The sequence below is a fragment of the Neolamprologus brichardi genome, unplaced genomic scaffold, assembly GCF_056152115.1.
Source record: "Neolamprologus brichardi isolate AB-2024 unplaced genomic scaffold, ASM5615211v1 NODE_ptg000033l+_length_6344489_cov_1, whole genome shotgun sequence".
NCBI classification, from domain to species: domain Eukaryota; kingdom Metazoa; phylum Chordata; class Actinopteri; order Cichliformes; family Cichlidae; genus Neolamprologus; species Neolamprologus brichardi.
In genome coordinates, this window is record NW_028270137.1 from 1,656,095 (window position 1) to 1,677,522 (window position 21,428).

Sequence of the window (21,428 nt, forward strand, 5' to 3'; positions counted from 1 at the left end):
ATAATCAGACTAAAATTAAAAACGTGCTCCTTTGTGATTATAACATATAAAAATTGTAAAATAAAAACTGTGATGACCTCAAATTACAGAAAGAAAAGTAGAAAACGCCTGAAGAGCAGTCACAGGTATCACAGCTGGTTGAACGTTTTCTTTCGTGTGTGGGAGACGCTGACGTGCAGAGTTTAAAACATTTTGCAGCTAATAGGATAAATTCACTGCGCTGCGATCTTCAGCAGTAGTTTTACGGCATATTTTGCAAATTACTGCATTCTGTTCGACATCCTCCTGAAATCCAAACACACTGTTTGTGAAGTTATAGTTGGTCATGATGGATGCCCCTCCCTCCACCACAAAGAGGGTGTCTTCTCCCGAATCCAAACTGGGAGCTGTTCCCACTGGGAGGAGACTGGAAACTGAAGGCTCTGCCTCCTGTTTAAATATTCTAGGAACCACAAGTAAACCAGCCGTCTGAGAGCAAAGTGCAGGACTGGGGTGATACAGTCCCATTAAGGTCTATATGGGTCCTGATTACAGTAGTCCAAACTAGACGTAATAACTGCATGAACTAGTGTAAGTATCGGGTTAGACAGCACGTTTTTTAATGTTTATTTGAATTTAAAATAACACCAATACAAGGATCAAAGGAACAAACATTCCTGTTTTGGACAGGTTATATTTGTTAATGTGGTTTGTGTGTATTTGTAATTGTTTATTACTTGTTGTCTTTTAATGTGCAGGTTTGATACCATAATTGGCAGAATCCAAATAAACTGATGCAGAAATGGGGAAATATGATACAAAAATATTGTAACCTAAAGAAAAGAAGTCACTAACATTACTGCTTTGCAAATGTTAGTGACTTATCAAGCAGTTAATAGTAAGTTAAGTAACACAGCCGACCAATATCTGCTTCCACCAGCTCTACCAGCGCATTAACCTTCTGTTAATGCATTTTTTCCTAAATAAATCGTTATTTTGTAAAGATTTGCAAATTTTAACTATACGGATTATTTAGGAATGTAGCAGGCACTCATAATCAGAGATGGGCAGTAACGCGTTATTTGTAACGCGTTACTGTAATCTGATTACTTTTTAAAGTAACAAGTAAAGTAAGGGATTACTATTGCAAAAACGGTAATTAGATTACTGTTACTTTCCCGTAGGAACGCTGCGTTACTGCGTTACTAAAACCGTGATTTTTTGCGAGAATGTCTCATGACAGTGACGTAAGCGAGTGCGACGTTCGTGACAACAGCTGTGTGCAGATCAACAATGGATCATATATCGAGTGCAGAGAGAGTATGAGCGTGCAGCGTTTAAAGCGTGGAAGTACTGACCTTACTTTGAGTTTGATTCCATAAAAAGTGACAAAAACATTAGTGTCCGTTGTGCGTGGGAAGAAAACTTCTTTTTACAGCGAAAAAAACCCTAAACTTCCAAACAAGCACCGAGTAGCTACGACGTAATGGGAAACTCACAGAGAAACTCGCGGATTCTTCCACTGACCACGGCACACCTGCACCAGGGTAAACCTCCGCCTACCCTACTCCTGCTTTACAGGTGAAAATAGAGCAACAGGACCGCTAGTCTTTGACTTTATTTATTTTCTGCTGTGTTTTACTTGCATCTATTTGAAAGACTGAGCGTAAACACAAAAAAAAAATAAAAAAAATATGTGCTGGAATGTGCAGAAAATAGGTTTAAATGTTAAACTAATTTCTTCCAGTCAGAGAATGGTGCAGATAATTAAATGTTTGCTTGATGCATAAAGTTAAAAGATTAAAACTAATAAAACAAGTTTTAAAAAGAGACTTTTCCATTTGATTACATTTTGTATGATGATTATGCAGAAAAAGTAGAATTGGGCTGAAAGATCTATCACTTTATCACCTATTCAGGTTGTAAATCGTGTTTTTAAAAAGTAACTAAGTAATTAATTACTTTTGAAAATAAGTAATCAGTAAAGTAACTGGATTACTTTTTTGGGGAAGTAATCAGTAATTAGTTACTGATTACTTTTTTCAAGTAACTTGACCAACACTGCTCATAATGTGAGGTTGATCATGTGTCATCCTCTGCATGAGCGAAACTTGCACACTGTTTTGTCAGGATAAGGTCCGTTCTACTATTAATCGAATGCATTTTCGTGTGTTAGCCTTGAGGCATGAGGTCGTTTTTTCAGAACGATCATTAAATGATTGATTTGTTCATCTTTGTTTTGTTTCCAGCCTTTTAAATCATCGCTTTATTCTTCACTTCAGAAACACATTAAGGTCATAGCAAAAATAAAATTAGCATCAGTGTTGCTATGACAGGAATGTACTGCAGATGTGTTTACAGCTTTCACTTGAGTTCATGAACACTTCTCTCGTGTCGTCTCTCCGTCTGCACGATCAGATCACAATGTGGGATCTAGCCAATGGGAAGCTTCTGAGAACCATCACTGATGCCCACCCCCCTGGGACGGCCATTCTGCACGTGAAGGTCCATGCACACACACACACACACAAAGTCAGCTTTGTTTTGTTGTTGTTACCAAACGTCACCCCTCCACTACTATTACTAAGGAAACATTTGTAACAAAGGTTGTATTTTTCTGTCTGCGACTCAGAGATGGGTCTTTCTGTCACATGTGTTTCCTCCCTGATGATTTCTGTCTAACTTCTGTCCTGAGTTCTTCTTTTGCCTTTCTTGTTATTGTAGTTCACAGATGACCCAACTATTGCCGTGTGCAATGACAGTGGAGGATCTGTTTTTGAGCTGGCTTTCAGGTGAATGACTCTACTTTAAATGAAAAGTAACAGAAATGTTATTTTCAACCATCAGGTTTTTATGAGCAGTTTTTACGCCTCAGCACTGACAAGCTGACGGAGTACTGTTGGCATGGCGATTCAACGTTGTGGATGCAATAGCTGGAAAATGAGGATTTTCTAATTGATACCATAGGTGCATCTACTAAAAATCTCAGATGAGTTAGTAACTTTAACCTCAAGGTCAGAGGTCAAGTTTTTCAAAGATCTTGTGATAACTGAAGAAGGAAGTGACGTCGGACTTTCACATTTCTACCATACGTACATCTATGGGGAGGATATTTTTGATCTTCTACCTCTTAAAGGAACACATTTAATCCCAGCAGCAACAAGTGTTGCCGTTTTAACCCGACTCTGATTCTGTGTATTTATTATGTTCATGCATCTTTCTCATTGGTTCCCCTCGTCTGTTCTCAGGAGGGTGATGGGGATGCGGTCATGTGACTCTCGATGTCTCTTCAGTGGTTCTAAAGGGGAGGTGTGCTGTATCGAACCTTTGCGTTCTCCTCCGGACTTCAGAGACCATCCCATCACGCACTACTCTCTGCTTGCTATGGCATCTCTCACCAAGGTGTGCAAATGCCAAAGGTCGTCCGCAGGTCGTAATCGTGTTCTCATTCATGCAGCATCAGGTTCTGATGGTTTTGTCTTTTCACCCCAGATTCTGGTCATCGGATTAAAGCCGTCCCTGAAAGTCTGGATGACATTTCCTTACAATAAGGTATGAAGTGCGGTTTGCACGTATGAGTCAGATCCACTGACGTGATGAGGTCAGATGTGATGTCACTACTTTGATGTACTGTAATTAAAGGATACAAATGTTTCAATTTCATTTACCATGAACTGTAATCAAGAGACAGAGCGCAGCTATCGAGTCCTTGTTTACCAGGCAGGCAGATTGAGAACTGCCCAGAGGTCCTGAAAGACTCGCGGCTCGTTCCAGCTCGAATCGCCTTCTGCTCGACCGTGTGCTCCATAGCAGAAACTTTGAACATAGTTGCTGTGAAATATAACTTATAGTCAGTGTTGGGGAGTAACGGAATACATGTACCGCCGTTACGTATTTAAAATACAAAATATGAGTAACTGTATTCCGTTACAGTTACCGTTTAAAAAGGTGGTATTTAGAATACAGTTACTTTGTTGAAATAAATGGATTACACGGCGGTACTTCCCTGTTTCATATTGTGGCGGGTCAGGACTGTTTGGGTTTTGTTTGACAGCTACGTTCTGTTGTTCCAGGCGGCAGCGTTACGGTTGCCATGGTTACAGGGTGACGCTCTCTCTCTGCGTGTTTCCTGGGTGAGAGAGCGCCTGTTGTTCTTGTGCTAAGCTAACAGGCAGAATGCTACAGGTATAGCTCTAAAGAATGTAGCCTCATGGGCAGTGTAGTCCGTGCTGCAGGGAGAATGGACTGCCATACCCGTTATGTGTCTGTGAGCGAGGGAGGGAGAAAAAGGAAAAGTACGAGCTGTCATCGAGCAGAAACGGGAGCTGGAAGCATGTAAATATAATAATAACCACTGCAGCCAAGAAGAGAGCCTGACGAGCCCAGTTGTAAGTAAGCTATTAAGACTCGACTGTACACCGTGTTCGTGTTTTCCTCTGAAACAATAAGTTCTGTTGGAGCAGCCTTTCAACGCCTCTCTCTGTCTCTGCTAGCAAAGTTGACCCAGACAACAAAGTAAAGCTAGTTTTCAGCTACGAGCCGACACAGAACCCACCGTATTAGCCAGAGGTCCCTTTACTACGGTTCGGAGCCGCGGACCTTCAGTAACAGTAATAAATCACAGCAATAGTACATTCATGTAGTTGTAAACAGCATGATAATATATTAAGTAACCCAAAGTATTCAGAATACGTTACTCTCATTGAGTAACGTAACGGAATACGTTACAGAATACATTTTGGGGCATGTAATCTGTAATCTGTAATGGAATACATTTAAGTAACCTTCCCAACACTGATTATATGCTTATATAACAAATAATGTTCAAGATGACCATTTAAAAAATTGGTTTGTCGACGCACTTTCACTTTGGCACATTTTATATCTCAGATTATTAAAGATAAAAGTCCAATCTTACCATCACAGCGAGGATGTGTAATTGGAAACATATTCATTAGAAACTGTCGTTTTTGCAGCACTCATACAAAGTCTCGTATGTGAACACAGACGAATATAAAACTAATCGTATGCAGTTGAATTTGACAGTTTATAAACATAAAACATGTAGAATATTTAAAAAAACAAAAACTTCTTCGTCAGAAAAATAGAAAATGCAATTTTCATTTAAAATTCATGCAGGATTTAGCAAATATGACAAGTTTGATTCAGAATATTTAATTCATCCCTGAAATTATGTGGCCAGTTGCTTTTTATACAATAAACATTATTTGTACAAATTCTAACAAATAGCTGTAATTATAAATATCCCACAAATATACAGATATACACACGCATACATGGACATTGAGGCGCCCCTCTCATCATTCTGTACTTTATTTTTTTTATTTAACCAGGAAAATCCCATTAAAAAACTCTTTTTCAAGGGAGACGTGGCCAAGATAGGCAGCAGCAAGAGTCTCACAAAATTACACAATTAAACACAAACAGCAACAACACACACGCAAAACTAAATGAAAAATAAAAATAAAAAATCAATGAATTCTGTCATTTTCCAGTCGTTCTACAGTTCGTTCCAAGCTGCGGGTGTTAAATGGGTGTTTATTGAGGATGTGCACACAGTCAGGCTGTACAGGCATGTGTACTGTGTTCACAGAGTCACAGGCAGGAAGGATTTCCTGTGTTGCTCAGTGATGCATAGCACATTAATAACATGCACTATCACAGCTGCAACCCTTACAGCAGGCCTAAGAGCCCGTCGGTCTCTCTGACAGTCACATAGGAGACATTAATATCAACAGCTTTGATACTTTGAATAGAGTTGGCTCGTTTCATACTCAGCATCATCATTTATTTCTTAACTTGCCAACATGTCCGAAGTGACTCAGCTGCTGTTTTTAGCATTTTTTTGCTTTGCAACTAGAAAGTTGGATTTCTATCTGGTGGTGATACGAGCCACTGGTCCCTGTTCAAAACATGTGTCTTTCCCAGTAGAATGGATGTGCTTCTACATGCTCCTCTCCTTTTTGTTCCTTCTTAGTTAAAGAAGTTAAAGTTTGGATCTTATTCCAAAAACGTGTCTACGTTTTATTTAGTATCACTTCACAGTTAAGCGGGACAGGGCAGAGTGCTGATGGGAATGTGGCACGACCTCCGAGGCGCTACATGAGATTTGAGATTTGTTTCCGATGTCGTGTTATATTCTCCTTTGTTAGTCGGATCCATCCAGTGTTCCTCAGTTGGCCTGGCAGTTTGTTGCTGTCCAGAAGATGGTCAATCCAGTCCTGGCTTTTTGCAAAGGAGATACCGTCCACTTCCTCTTGGTAAGTGCTGAACTGTGATACATCAAAGCTTTCAGTAGATCATTAGTATGTTGAAGCTACGAGGATACAAACTGACACTAAATAATGTTGGACTGAATATTTCCCAGATGTCTGATTTCTGAAGTGCGTAAACACTTCCATCAAAGAGCAGTTCTCCCTGCGATCATGTTTTCTCTCCTCCACTACTGTTTGTTCAGGTAAAGAAAGAGGAATCGGGGACGATCCACGTCATCAAACAGAGACAATTCCAGCTCAGCTGTGACATCATCAGCCTAAGTGTAAGTACCCCAAGAAGAATCTATTTGAACCTGGATGTAAACTTTTTGTGTAGATTAAGAAAAACGCCAAATACATTTTAACTTGTGCATCTCATTTTTAATGCTGTACAATCATTGCACCCGCAGAGGTGGGTCGAGTATCCAAAAATTGTACTCAAGTAAGAGTATCATTACTTTAAAATATTATTACTCAAGTAAAAGTGAAAAGTAATGAAAATAGTTGGATGGACATTGCTGCTCAATCACAGCTGCCTGGTCAATGTTTTTCATTAGCAATTTAGCAAAGTTGACAGTGGTGGTGTGTGTCTGTGTGAGTGAGTGAAAGACAGAGAGAGGGAGAACGAGAGACAGATTTTGTATGATAAGCTTCATGTTATGAACGCATAGTTTGAGCACTCAGGTCGCATCAGAGCATCAGGCCGTTGTACAGTTTGAGCAGGAGCTGAATAACGTGACTGAAAACAATCGCACAGTGTTTGCCCAGCTTAATGCAGACTGTTTAAACTAAACAAGCTGCTGTTTCACATAATAAACCCTGTCAGCCGCAGTGTTGCTTCTGTTTTAACAGTTAAAGCAGTAGAGACGAGCTGTTTACATGTGCGTGGAACTCTAGTGTCATTAACCATGCTAGCTGTTAGCTTATAGGCTAACCAGCGAGCAGTTAAAAAGACAGCTGTAGCTGCACAAAACACACAAACTTATCCCACTACAACGTAGCGCCGAAAACATGACTCGCAGCTCGAGCTCGACACAGCTGCTGTAACATCAGACTGACATCCAGCTAACCACAGCTAAAAGATATTTAGAGAAAACTTACCGTTTCCTCAGGTTACACGAGCTGAGTTATTTCACGCTGAAAAGTTGGTTTGTTTTGGCTCTCACTGAAGACACCGACACTGCAGACATAGCTGTTCTTTTGTGCTGCTTTTAAGCGAAACATTCTTTGTATGTGAGGAAAATGCTGTTCATCCTCTTCAGCTCGAGCGTAGACGACTGGCTCTGCCATGTTTTTAATGTTTCTTCTTTCCGTGTGTCGCTACTTTGAAACGCTTGGGCCGCTCTGCCCGCCACAGTTTGAAACTGGTCATGTGACTGCATAATCAGCCGGTAAAAAATTCCGGTAAAAAAGTTACCGGAAACTCCTCTGGCGGCATGTTATCTAATGTGTTAAACTAATTATTTTTTAAAAAGTAACGAGTCGAATTTTGCAAATGTAGCGGAGTAAAAGTACCGTTTCTTCTTCACAAATGTACTCAAGTAAAAGTAAAAAGTATCGTGCAAAAAAGGTACTTTAAAAGTACATTTTTTTTAAAACTTACTCAAGTAAATGTAACGGAGTAAATGTAACTCGTTACTACCCACCTCTGTGCACCTGTCAGAGTCATGGCCATTTATATAAACCTCTGACACTTGTTCTGTTCCTGCTGTGCCTCTGTGTCTCTGCAGTGGATTAACAGTCGTACGCTGGTCCTGGTGGACAGCCACGAAAAGCTGCACGTGGTGGACCGGCCGAGCCAAGAGGTTTTGGAGACTCTGGACTTGGAGCAGGTGCAGCTGGTCTATAACAGCCGACATTTCAAATCACTTGCAACTGGAGGAAACGTCTCCCAGGCTCTGGTGAGGGTTTAGTTTGTAAGGCATGAGCGTTTGAGGCTTTTATTGGAGATGTTGATAGTGTCATGATCAGGCTGTGTGCAGGCAGGCTGAGGACCCAAACGCAAACTCACGGGCAAACAGGACTGAACTCAAAATACAGCTTTAATGCTGTTGGCCCAGGACCATGACAGATAGTTCGTGATTTTTGGGAATCTGAGATTCAAAACTCGTGAAAATGTTAGTCAAAACCCTGCTTTAGTTCTCTGTTAGTAATAATGCAGCAAAAAAACAACAGAAACAAAATTCAGTCTTTGAAGAAACCACAAAATAAGTCACAGAGAATAAGTTACCGCATGACCGTTTTCAAGATTCAGATGGTTGGGAACCAAAAATGAACCTACCATATCATTCATTTGGTATCCAGGTAACCAGATTTATAACAAGTTTCTGGAATATTTAATTGTCTTTTATTTTATTGATAATGATGACATATTGTCATGGCAACTGCTGTGTGGCAGGCAGGATGAAGGACCCGAACGCAGGACTCAGAAACAGGACGTTAAAGTTAAGGTGCAGCTTTATTGCTGGGAAAACTCCACATTAGAAATAAACATTTGCAAAACGCAAAACTAGAAACTAAACTGGAGCCTGAGAGTAAGAAACTGGAGCGAGCAACACAAAGCAGGACTGCGAGTTAGAATACTCTCAGGAGGATGAAGGGAGAAACGCAGCACGAAGAGCCTCTGAGGACCAAAACACACAGGTAGGATCACGAGAGGATGGGAAACAGGAAGAAACGCAGCTGAGACAAATCGGACATGATGAGCTGAAGGAAGGCACAACACTGATGTAGGACAGAGACTATCAAAATAAGACAGGAGATACGACACGTAGGCACAGACTCAGAGACACGAGCTAACACTACGACATAACCGACACGGTGACAGAGGGAACATAGAGACGAGATCGACTAGACGAGACGTGGGACCAGGACAGGTGCAGAGAAAACACGGGGCAGAGACTGAACACAGAACAGGCCCCATCAAAATAAAACAGGAAGCACAGGGACAGGACACGAGGTTCAGTGGTTTTCACTCGGCAGCACAGCAGTGCATATATCAGTAAATGTAGCTCTACAGGTCAGCACAGGACGTTTGGATAGTTACTCAAACACAAAGACACTCGTTCATGATTTGAACACATCGAGTTCTGTTCATGCAAACCTGTAAACAGATTCTGAACCTAAAGTGTTACATGAATCAGGTCCTGGTTACCTTCTAGATTCTGTTAATTAAACCTGAATATCTTCTAAATTCTTGTGATTCGGGATCTGGTCCCAGAATTCATAAGAAAATAATAATAATAAAATAAAAAGAATATGTTTGAAAGCATTATCAATGAGTTCACCACTGACTTTCTGTGTTTGTGTTTCAGGCTTTAGTTGGAGAAAAGGCTTGTTACCAATCAGTCTCGAGCTACGCAGGACAGATTGTGTATTTGGGCACCAAGGTACTGTTTTGTATTATTTACCTCTCTGTTGTATACATCTGTTATATCATCACCGTGGATGAAAACGTTTGTTATTTATCAATGGAAGCATTTTAGCTCAGGCTCAGTGGTTTGGAGACAAAGTCAGAGAGCTGAAGCTGAAATGGTTTGGACATGTGCAGAGGAGGGACTGTCTTCATCCCCGTCTCCAACGAGTGCAACATCTCAACACTGATGAGAATCAGTGGTGACAGAACATCACGTGCAAATACTTAAACAGTTCAATGTTTCTCAGAAACAAAGTTAACAAAGACTGAACGACCAAGTCAATCAAATCAATCTGGTTCCTTCTTAGATGCGCCGCCCACTCTGAAAACAAACAAAAACATCTGTTACAGATGTTATAAAAAGGCGTTTATGGTTGTAACCGGACTGCTGCTGTTGATGAGGATGTGAATACTGATAGACAGGCTGTACTCTGCTTGTTGCTCAGCTGTGACTTTGGCTCATTCTTCAAACAGTGTCAAACCCTGAAGGTGCCTCTTCTATGAATTAGCTTCAGTGTTGAGGAAATGCAGCATTTGGTGTTGAACTTACTGTCATTGTCATCACCTTCCTGCCTTTACTCATTCTCATGTCTTTACTCAGCGATATGAGAATTAATGTTGATCGCTGGTCTCAGATGTATCTTTCAATGAAAGGTAAACGTAATCAAAATGGTATGCACACCTAAGTTCAATTATTTGTTGCAGGCTCTACCAATTCATGTTCCTTTGAAATACATCAAACAATTTGAGCAGCTTTGTAAAGCATTTATATGGAGTAATAAAAAGCTTAGATTGAATCTGAGGAAACTGCAGAAACCAGTGGACAGAGGTGGGTTAGGGATGCCTAATCGACTTTTATATCATTATGCTTTTTCTCTTCGGCATCCGGCACATTGCTTCTTACCCCCTGAGAAAGCTCCTCCTTGGTTTTCCATTGAAAGTACTGCTTGCTCGCCATTTACACCAATAATATTATTATTAGCGTATCAACTAATCTGTCCCCCCACATCCAATCACATCCCGTACTTTCTCATTTGAAAGAAGTATGGAAAAGAATGTCCAAATTATTCAAATTTGACCCACATCTCAACCAATCTGCTGGTATTTGGTGTAATCCCAAACTTTCTATTGCTAAATTACCCTTCTCTGGTTTCAGAGAGGTGTAACAGTGCTGGGGGATCTTTACGAAAATAGTATATTTAAATCATTTGGAAAACTTGCAGAAGAATTTGATTTACCTTGGCAGGAATTTTGGAAATACTTGCAACTAAGGCTACGTCCACACGTACCCGGGTATTTTTGAAAACGCAGATTTTTCTATGCGTTTGCACCTTTTGTCCACACGTAAACGGCGTTTTCGGTCACTGAAAACGGAGATTTTTAAAAACTCCGGCCAGGGTGGATATTTTTGAAAACTCCGTTTTTGCATTTACGTGTGGACGAGAAAAACGGAGAAAACGGAGAAAACGCAGCGTCAAAGGTGTGCGCCTTTTTTGACGTCACACTGTGCGCCACGTTATTGTTTCAGTGAAATGAATTTCTACAATACTGTTACTGTTAATTGTCTCTGCAGTGTTTAAATGCTTACATATACACACACAGTTACTGTCCCTCCACACATACGACTCTGTTCTGCTTCTATGCCCCAGCTTTGTTTACTTTTTCCCACCGAGGCTTCTAGACTTCTGATTGGCCAACATTTCTACACGGTTAGGAATATAGCGCCACCTGCTGCTTTGGCATGTTCCTAGCAGCGTTTTCCTTCATTTCTGCCTTTACGTGTGGACGGGATTATTTTTTAAAACGAAAACAGAAAATCTCCGTTTTCAAAAATACCCGTGTACGTGTGGACGTAGCCTGAGACATTTAATGGCCAATACATTTGGTTTATCCGCAAAGTTCCCTTTAAATGGTAAATGGCCTGTATTTATATAGTGCTTTTGCTAGTCCCCACTAGGGACCCCAAAGCGCTTTACACATCCACCCATTCACTCTCACATTCACACACTGGTGGAGGCAGCTACAGTTGTAGCCACAGCTGCCCTGGGGCAGACTGACAGAGGCGAGGCTGCCATATCGCGCCATCGGCCCCTCTGGCCAACACCAGTAGGCGGTAGGTGAAGTGTCTTGCCCAAGGACACAACGACCGAGACTCTTGAGCCACGATCGCCCTAAGCTGCGACTTTCTGGAGGAAATCAAAAAAACCTTTGGGCGTGGACAAGAGGCATCAGCTTATTACAAAATGCTTTTATTAGCTTCTGATGCTAACACACTGTCCCTCAAAAGAACGTGGGAAATAGACTTAAATCTTTACAGTGGAGGAATTCTTAGGATTCTTAGGAATCTGAAAGAAATGTCACGTGAATTGCGTTCAAGATTGGTCCAATTTAAGATTTTAAATAGAGTATACTGGACACCCTCACGGTTGCATAGCGTATAGCGACTGACGATGCATGCTGGAAGTGCCAGCAGGGAAGTGGCACACTTTTACATTTGCTTTGGGGGTGCATCAACGTCCAAGATTATTGGATTCATATTCACACCGTAGTAGAGAAGGTTGTAGGTCAAGGGGTCCCATCTATGAACAGTCTTTACGTATTAGGAGACCCTTCAGCTTTGAGTCACTTACCCACTCCTCTTGCTCATTGGGTACAAACGGCTATTATGCTGGAGAGGAAGCCGTTGGTGAAAGAGTGGAAGGCCTCATCGACTCCTACCTTCTCTCAGTGGTATACCTCTTTGGGACAAGTGGCAGCTTACGAAAGATTATAGACTGCTAAATAGACTGGACGACTATAACGACAAATGGGCTAACTCCTTTTCATATACAGGTCAGTCACGTATCCGGCTAATGTAGTTAAGGTTGGACTAAATAGGATAGCTGTAATTGGGTCTATGTGAAATATTGTGTATTTATGTTATTTTGGATGGAAATGTGCATCGATTCTCAATTTGTTTTGTTGTTGTGACTGGGAATGTCCACTCTGTTATCTTCTGCTTTGTTTTTCTTTGTTTTTTTTTTTGTTGTTTTAATATTAAAATCTAATAAAGTTTGAGTCATAAAAAAAGACAGTCATTGTCCTCGGGGGACTATGACTAGGACCTGTAAATTATGTATGCATTGTATATTTTTGGGGTTTTGAGGTTTAATAATCAGGAGAATTTCATATTTCTCTGCTGCAAGTTTTCAGAGAGGATCACACACGTGTCCCTTTCGACTGTCTAATGTTATGTTGTCTCACCCTTCAGTCAGCTCACATTATGACTCTACGCAACTGGAGAGAGGTGGGTGTGACAATTTATGTAGCTGTAGTTGTCCACAAATCCATTAACAGCAACTATTTATATTAAACAATTCATTCACTGTTTAAGCCTGACCTTGACCTTTGCCCTTCCCTGTCCAGCGTATTGACTGTTTGATGAAGCAGGAACATTTTGTTGAAGCCCTCTCTTTGGCCTGGTCCTTTCACGAGGGAGCTGCTAAGGCTGTGGTTGGTGGGTATAATTCATTTCACTGATCTGTCATTGATATCACATACCGAGCGCTCTGATTACCACTAGGACCACTGTTACCTTCATCCTCCACATCTTCTCCACCTCTCCTCTGAGTCCTCGGGGTTTCTCGAGCTTCTCGTGTTCCTTCTTGTTGATGTTGCTGTCACTCGGTATCACTACGTCGTTCACTACGGCGGTCTTCCTCTGCTTGTCCACCGCTACTATGTCCGGTTGGTCAGTCCCACAGGATCTTAGCTCGGTCATTCTCCACCACCCTTGGGGGCGTCTCCCAGTTTGACCTCCAGGCCCTACACACACGTAGATCTTTCTGTATACTGTGCCGGCCACTAGAGGCATCTTTATACAGCCTGCATCTGGTGTCTTGCCTGGTGTGATAGACCTCACCCTCTATGGATCGTCAAGTCAAGCAGTGTTTTATTGTCAGCACAACAGTACAGGCTCAAATATAGAGTAGGACGAAGTGTCGTTGTCCTGGAAAATGAAAAAACTCAAATATACATAAATACAACTGTGAAGAAATGAGATAAACTAAGAATAGGTACAACAGTGTTGTATAGAATGTGAATGAGAATAAATAAATACAATAATAGAGAGTAGAACAGTGCAGTTCAGAATAGTGCAAGGATTGGAAATGAGAGTTATGTAGCCAAGAAGTGTGTTTGGAGGGCAGCATGGTGTTCAGGAGCCGGACTGCTCGGGGAAAACGATCACTCGTGATGCTGCAGAGTCGTCTTCTGGATGGAAGAGGAGTAAACAGTTGGTGGGAGGGGCCATGTGGGTCATCCATGATGCTAGTGGCTTTCTGAATGTAGCGTGAGGTGTAAATATCCTGTAGACTGGATAGAGAGCTGCCAATGATGCGCTCAGCGGTCTGCACAGTCCTCTTGAGGGCATTCCTCCAACGCAGCAGTCTCTGGATGATACATGCTCGTCTGTACACATTTAATGCCCAGTAATTCACGCAGATCTTTGTAGAAGAAGTGTAAGACATAGAAAGGTGCCCTGACCACTCCAACTTTAAGACTATCTGAAATGGCACCTGTGGCCTTTTGGTATCTCCATTGACAGTAAAAGGTAGAAGTGGAATGATATGTGATTAACTAATTGGCATTCCAGAAATGTGCACAATGGTAAATGGTAAAATGACCTGTATTTCTATAGCGCTTCACTAGCCCCTAAGGACCCCAAAGCGCTTTACATATCCAGTCATTCACCCATTCACACACTGGTGATGGCAGCTACATTGTAGCCACAGCCACCCTGGGGCGCACTGACAGAGGCGAGGCTGCCGGACACTGGCGCCACCGGGCCCTCTGACCACCACCAGTAGGCAACAGGTGAAGTGTCTTGCCCAAGGACACAATGACCGAGACTGTCCAAGCCGGGGCTCGAACCGGCAACCTTCCGATTACAAGACGAACTCCCAACTCTTGAGCCACGATCGCCCCCGACTGGTATAATCCAGACTTTCGTCATATCCAGTGTGACCAGCCATCAATTATGATATGTGTATCCTGGATTTCACTGCCATTTGTCTTGGGGCTATAAAGTTTTAATGCACACTTTTGGCACTTTGGTCAAATCCGTTGACTCTCTTGAGCAGGACCATAATAAGCTGCCTGCAAAGAATAATTCCTGACCAGCACCAACAGTGGGGTCATTTCCTCTGCCAGTTTACGACAAACAGTATCACTGCATGCTTGTAGCTAAATGTAACCATACTCATAACATCTTTAAAATGAAGCAATGTTAATATACTGATCAGTTTTGTGACAGATAATTTGTGAACTGTGTGTTTTTAAGGCCTGTATGGAGATTCTCTGAAGAGGAAGGCAGTGGTCAGTGACAAGGTAAGGAAAGATAAACGTTGTCTGTTGTATCAAATCTACTTTTACTTTGACGTTTCAGCTTTCTAAACTCACCGTGTCTACAGATGATCGAGATCCTTTTCCAGTTTGCTGAGCATGCTTTGAAAAAGTGTCCAGAACAAGGCAAAATCCAAGTAATGGAGCAACATTTCCAGGTAAACTAAACAAGTGTGTAGCCACATAGACAGTAGCATAGTACTGGAGTCCAACCGAGCAGTCTACTTTGTATTAAACTGACGAGTCTGAACAGTTTCTGGTTTTACATCTGACATTATTTTTGCCAGTGTTTTTACTTATTATTCAGGATCTGAATTCATCAAACATATTGGCCTCAAGTTCTGTATTTTGTAGAAAAAAACAGATTCCCTGGTTTGCAAAGTATTATAATTAGAGCTAGGGACGTTCCAACGAACCTCTTAGTTGACTCAGCGACAAAGAAAAATGAGACTGACTAAGAAACACTCAGATATCAGCTTCAGTTCCAGAAGAGTTTAAAAGACAAATCCATTAATCACACGCTTGCTTAAATGTGCAGCACCTCGTATCGAACCAACGTTATGCTCTAAACAGACGAACTGATATAAACTATAACACAAAAGCGTGATACCACAAAGATGTGTAAAAAATAAATAAATAAAGACTAAAAAGTGTGCTGGTGCATTATGAATGATGCACATTGCTCAAGAATGAATGACAACCATAACCATAATCGTACACCATCGTTTTCCCCACTTATCTGAAGTTGGACTGCACATGTGTAATCCCTCCAGTGTGTCCTGTGCCCGGTAGTACATGCCTTGCCATCACCTGGCTCACTCTGAGCCCCTCCCAGCTGACTGAAGTCCTCACCCTCTGCTCAGGCAGAGCCCATCCACCTTTCAGAGAAGGCTCATTTCTGCCTCTTGTATCCGGGATCTCATTCTGACGGTGTTAAGAAAAAGATCAGGCCTAGACTAACAGATTGATGGTGCTTCTCAACAGTGATGCTCCATCTGGTGGCCGGTGGCTGTACAACATTTTTAGGATACAGAAATTTACCCGTGTTGTTCGAAAAAGTAATTTCCAATTCAAATCAATTCATTTTTTTTTATACAGCACCAAATCACAACAACAGTCGCCTCAAGGCTTGTAAATTAGACCCTACAATAATAGATACAGAGAAAACCCAACACTCATATGACCCCCTGTGAGCAAGCACTTTGGCCACAGTGGGAAGGAAAAACTCCCTTTTAACAGGAAGAAACCTCCAGCAGAACCAGGCTATGGGAGGGGCGGGGCCATCTGCTGTGATTGGTTGGAGTGAGAGAAGAAGGACAGCATGCTGTGGAAGAGAGAGATTAATAACAAGTGTCAATGCAGAGAGGTCTACACACAGAGAGTGAACAGGAAAAAGTTTTCCAGTGTTTCCATTCGGTGTATCTCTCTCCTTGCTGGTATTCATAAATGTTCTGCAGTCAACATGATTTATCAATGGGCCATGTGTGTGCAGCTGATTATTACTGATAATCAGCTCTGCTTTGTTGACATGAATGTTTCTCTACCGACCCTCTCTGTTTCTCTCAGGATGTAGTTCCAGTCCTGGTGGATTACTGCCTGCTGCTACAGAGGGCGTACGTGAACACACACACACACACACACAGACACACACAGACACACACAAACACACACACACACACAGACACGCACAAACACACAGACACACACAGACACACACAAACACACACAGACACGCACACACACACACACACACACAGACACACACAAACACACGCACACACACACAGACACACACACAGACACACACAGACACAGACACGCACACACACACAGACATGCACACACACACAGACACACACAGACACAGACACGCACACACACACAGACACACACAGACACAGACACGCACACACACACAGACATGCACACACACAGACACACACACAGACACACACACAGACACACACAGACACGCACACACACACAGACACACACACAGACACACACACAGACACACACAGACACGCACACACACACAGACACACACACAGACACACACAGACACGCACACACACACAGACACACACACAGACACACACAGACACGCACACACACACAGACACACACACAGACACACACAGACACAGACACGCACACACAGACACACACAGACATGCACACACACAGACACACACACAGACACACACACAGACACACACAGACACGCACACACACACAGACACACACACAGACACACACAGACACAGACACGCACACACAGACACACACAGACACAGACACGCACACACACACAGACACACACACAGACACACACAGACACAGACACGCACACACACACAGACACACACACACACAGACACACAGACATGCACACACACACAGACATGCACACAGAAACACACACAGACACACACACACACACACACAGACACAGACACACACAGACACAGACATGCACACACACACAGACACAGACACACACACACACACACACACAGACACACACACACACACAGACACAGACACACACACACACACACACACACACACAGACATGCACACACACAGACACACACACAGACACACACAGACACAGACACAGACACACACACAGACACAGACACACACACACACAGACACACACAGACACACACACACGCGCACACACACACGCGCACACGCACACACACACACAGACATGTACACACACACACACAGACACACACAGACACACACAGACACACACACAGACACACACACACACACACACGCGCACACACACACGCGCACACGCACACACACACACACAGACATGTACACACACACACACACACACAGACACACACAGACACACAGACACACACAGACACACACAGACACGCACGCACAGACACAGACACACACACACACACGCACAGACACACAGACACACAGACACACACACACACACGCGCACACGCACACACACACACACAGACACGCACGCACAGACACAGACACACACACACACACGCACAGACACACAGACACACACGCACACACACACGCACACACACACACACACACACACACACACACACACACACACAGACACACACAGACACGCACGCACAGACACAGACACACACACACACACGCACAGACACACAGACACACAGACACACACACACACACGCGCACACGCACACACACACACACAGACACGCACGCACAGACACAGACACACACACACACACGCACAGACACACAGACACACAGACACACAGACACACACAGACACACACACACACACACACGCGCACACACACACACACACACACACACACAGACATGTACACACACACACACACACACAGACACACACAGACACACACAGACACACACAGACACGCACGCACAGACACAGACACACACACACACACGCACAGACACACAGACACACACACACACACACACAGACACACAGACACACACAGACACGCACGCACAGACACAGACACACACACACACACACACAGACACGCACGCACAGACACAGACACACACACACACACGCACAGACACACAGACACACACGCACAGACACACAGACACACAGACACACACACACACACGCGCACACACACACACAGACACGCACGCACAGACACAGACACACACACACACACACACAGACACGCACGCACAGACACAGACACACACACACACACGCACAGACACACAGACACACACGCACACACACACGCACACACACACACACACACACAGACACGCACGCACAGACACAGACACACACACACACACGCACAGACACAGAGACACACAGACACACACACACACACGCGCACACGCACACACACACACACAGACACGCACGCACAGACACAGACACACACACACACACGCACAGACACACAGACACACAGACACACAGACACACACAGACACACACACACACACACGCGCACACACACACACACACACACACACAGACACGCACGCACAGACACAGACACACACACACGCACACACACACACACACAGACACACACACGCACGCACACACACACACAGACACACACACGCACGCACACACACAGACACACACACACACACACGCACACACACACACACACACACACACACAGACACACACAGACACACGCACACACAGACACACACACACACTTGAGTGTACAGTAGAGTTCATGGTGACTCAGTAGTTGATCATCATCATGTGGGCTGAATGTTTATTTTTCATGATTAAAAGTTGAATCACATCTTATCCAGATACACCTCCCACAGTATCTGGTGACTAGAATTCAGCAATTATTCATTATTTCATATTCAAAACACAGAAGCTCCTGAGTTCAGCTCCACCACCCGGCCTTCATGTGGGAGTTTGCATGTTCCCCCTGTTTCTGTGTTTCTCTCCGAGTACTGCAGCTTCTTCCCACAGTCCAAAAACGTGTCGTGTGTGGGGTTGTGTTACTTAGTGAATCTAAACTGCCCATAGCTTAGACCTGTGTGAGGTGTGACCCTGATAGGATGAGGGAAGAGGATAGTGGATGGATAACCTTTTAGGTCTGCTATTTTATCTTTGGGGCAGCGTTGGCTCAGGTCGTCTACCAATCGGAAAGTTGGTGAATCAGCTGACTGTGTGACCGTGAATTTCAGACAAACCACTTAAGTATAGAAAAAAGTGCTTTTATGAATGTGTGATCAGATGAATGAGGCTCAGTTTGAAGAAAAAAGCTTAGTAGCTATCAGTCCCTTTATCTTTAAGTTGACAGTATAATCTTACTGAATAATCTTCAACAAAGTGGGTCATCATATGACTTTGTGGTTATAAAGGTGGGGGCGATCGCAGCGGCTTGAGTTATTCTCAGTGTATGGAAGGAACCATCTCCTCCAGAATATAATAGGTGGAAGGAAAATATGCTGAAAATGGTGTCGTATGAAAAATTCTTGGCTAGGATTAATGATGATAGGGAGGGTTTTGACAAATCATGGGGACGTGTTTTTGGCTGAGATGGTTGGAATTTATTTGGTCAGGGCAATTATCTTTAGTTAAATTTTATGCTTGCTGCGTTGTATGTTTGTGTAGGCACTCAGTAATGGAATAACTTAAGAATTTGATTTTATTGTCCTTTTTTTTTGCGGGTGTACCGATAGTTAGTAAGTATTGAAAATAGACCCAAAATACAAAGGTGAATTAACCATGGGATTGGAAGCTGTCTTTTCTTTTTTCTGTTGTTGTTTTGTTTGTTGTTCTGTTTATGTTTTCATGTGGTTAAATGTTAAAAACAAATAAAGACTTCAATTACAAAAAACCCCCAAAGTGGGTCATCAAAACTTCTGACACTAAAATGAAGACAAAAGATCTTAAAATTTCTTTTGTAATTTTATTTATTTAATTAATTCAATGTAGGTTTTTAAACTTGCAGACAGCATTTGAAACACGGTTGTAGATTACAATGAAGATATTTAACAAACTGCACCAGTGCACACGTGTATATGTAACACTGTACATGTGTGTTTGGGTCTGAGCACATGGAAGTACTTTATACTTCATGTACTGCATCAGATGGAGGGAACTGATCCAAATATATGTTTTTGTTGTGCCACCAACAATGTTGACTTCAGATTTTCTTTTTCTGTGTGTGCGTGTGTGTGTGTGTGTGTGTGTGTGTGTGTCTGTGTGTGTGTGTACAGTGACCTCCTCTTTAACCAGCTGTATTCGCGGCTGGTAGAGAACATGGTTGCTAAAGCTGTGTTCTTGGAGTCACTGGAGTCGTACGTTGTCGCTGATCGTGTTGGACACCTCACTCCAGCCATTATGAGGGACCTCCTTGACCACTACCATAGTAACGGTATGATGGACAGCCTGGAGAGATGCATCGTCCACCTAGATGTTACCAGCTTGGACATACAGCAGGTGTGTATGCATGTGTAGTAAAAACTATCCAGCAAACACTGTGCGAGCTGTCAAACTCTGTGTGTTTGTGTTTGTGTGTTTGTGTCAGCAGCAGCCTGAGAACAGTCTGAGCACTCTTTACAGTTCTACTGATAAATGGTCCTGTGTGTGTCTGTGTGTGTAGGTGGTTCAAGTATGTTGGGAGAACCAGCTCTATGATGCAATGATCTACGTTTTCAACAGTGGGATGAATGACTACATCACTCCAATGGAGGTAGGTCCTCCACTAAAAAGTTTAAACTTCATCACAGCAGGGCAGTTTATGTACAGAATTAGTATGTTATTGTCTGACATGACTTAGAATAATGAAAATGTATCATTTTAAGAGACAACAAAGGTTCCAAAGTATGAAAAGTAAGTGTTACTAAAAAGATGGATG

General features: G+C 42.8%; 1 protein-coding gene across 2 annotated transcripts in view; it reads left to right on the forward strand.

Moving 5' to 3' along the window:
* Positions 1-21,428, forward strand: part of vps8 (VPS8 subunit of CORVET complex) — an 80,256-nt gene that overhangs the window by 29,463 nt on the left and 29,365 nt on the right. For both annotated transcript variants that reach the window (XM_087837446.1, XM_087837445.1), the window contains exons 8-22: positions 2,398-2,484; positions 2,704-2,771; positions 3,228-3,381; positions 3,472-3,531; positions 6,153-6,260; positions 6,458-6,538; positions 7,985-8,155; positions 9,569-9,643; positions 12,920-12,955; positions 13,075-13,165; positions 14,990-15,036; positions 15,120-15,209; positions 16,618-16,664; positions 20,788-21,010; positions 21,174-21,263. In XM_087837446.1, coding sequence (XP_087693572.1) covers positions 2,398-2,484; positions 2,704-2,771; positions 3,228-3,381; positions 3,472-3,531; positions 6,153-6,260; positions 6,458-6,538; positions 7,985-8,155; positions 9,569-9,643; positions 12,920-12,955; positions 13,075-13,165; positions 14,990-15,036; positions 15,120-15,209; positions 16,618-16,664; positions 20,788-21,010; positions 21,174-21,263 — 1,428 coding nt within the window. The remainder of the gene's footprint in view (positions 1-2,397; positions 2,485-2,703; positions 2,772-3,227; positions 3,382-3,471; positions 3,532-6,152; positions 6,261-6,457; positions 6,539-7,984; positions 8,156-9,568; positions 9,644-12,919; positions 12,956-13,074; positions 13,166-14,989; positions 15,037-15,119; positions 15,210-16,617; positions 16,665-20,787; positions 21,011-21,173; positions 21,264-21,428) is intronic.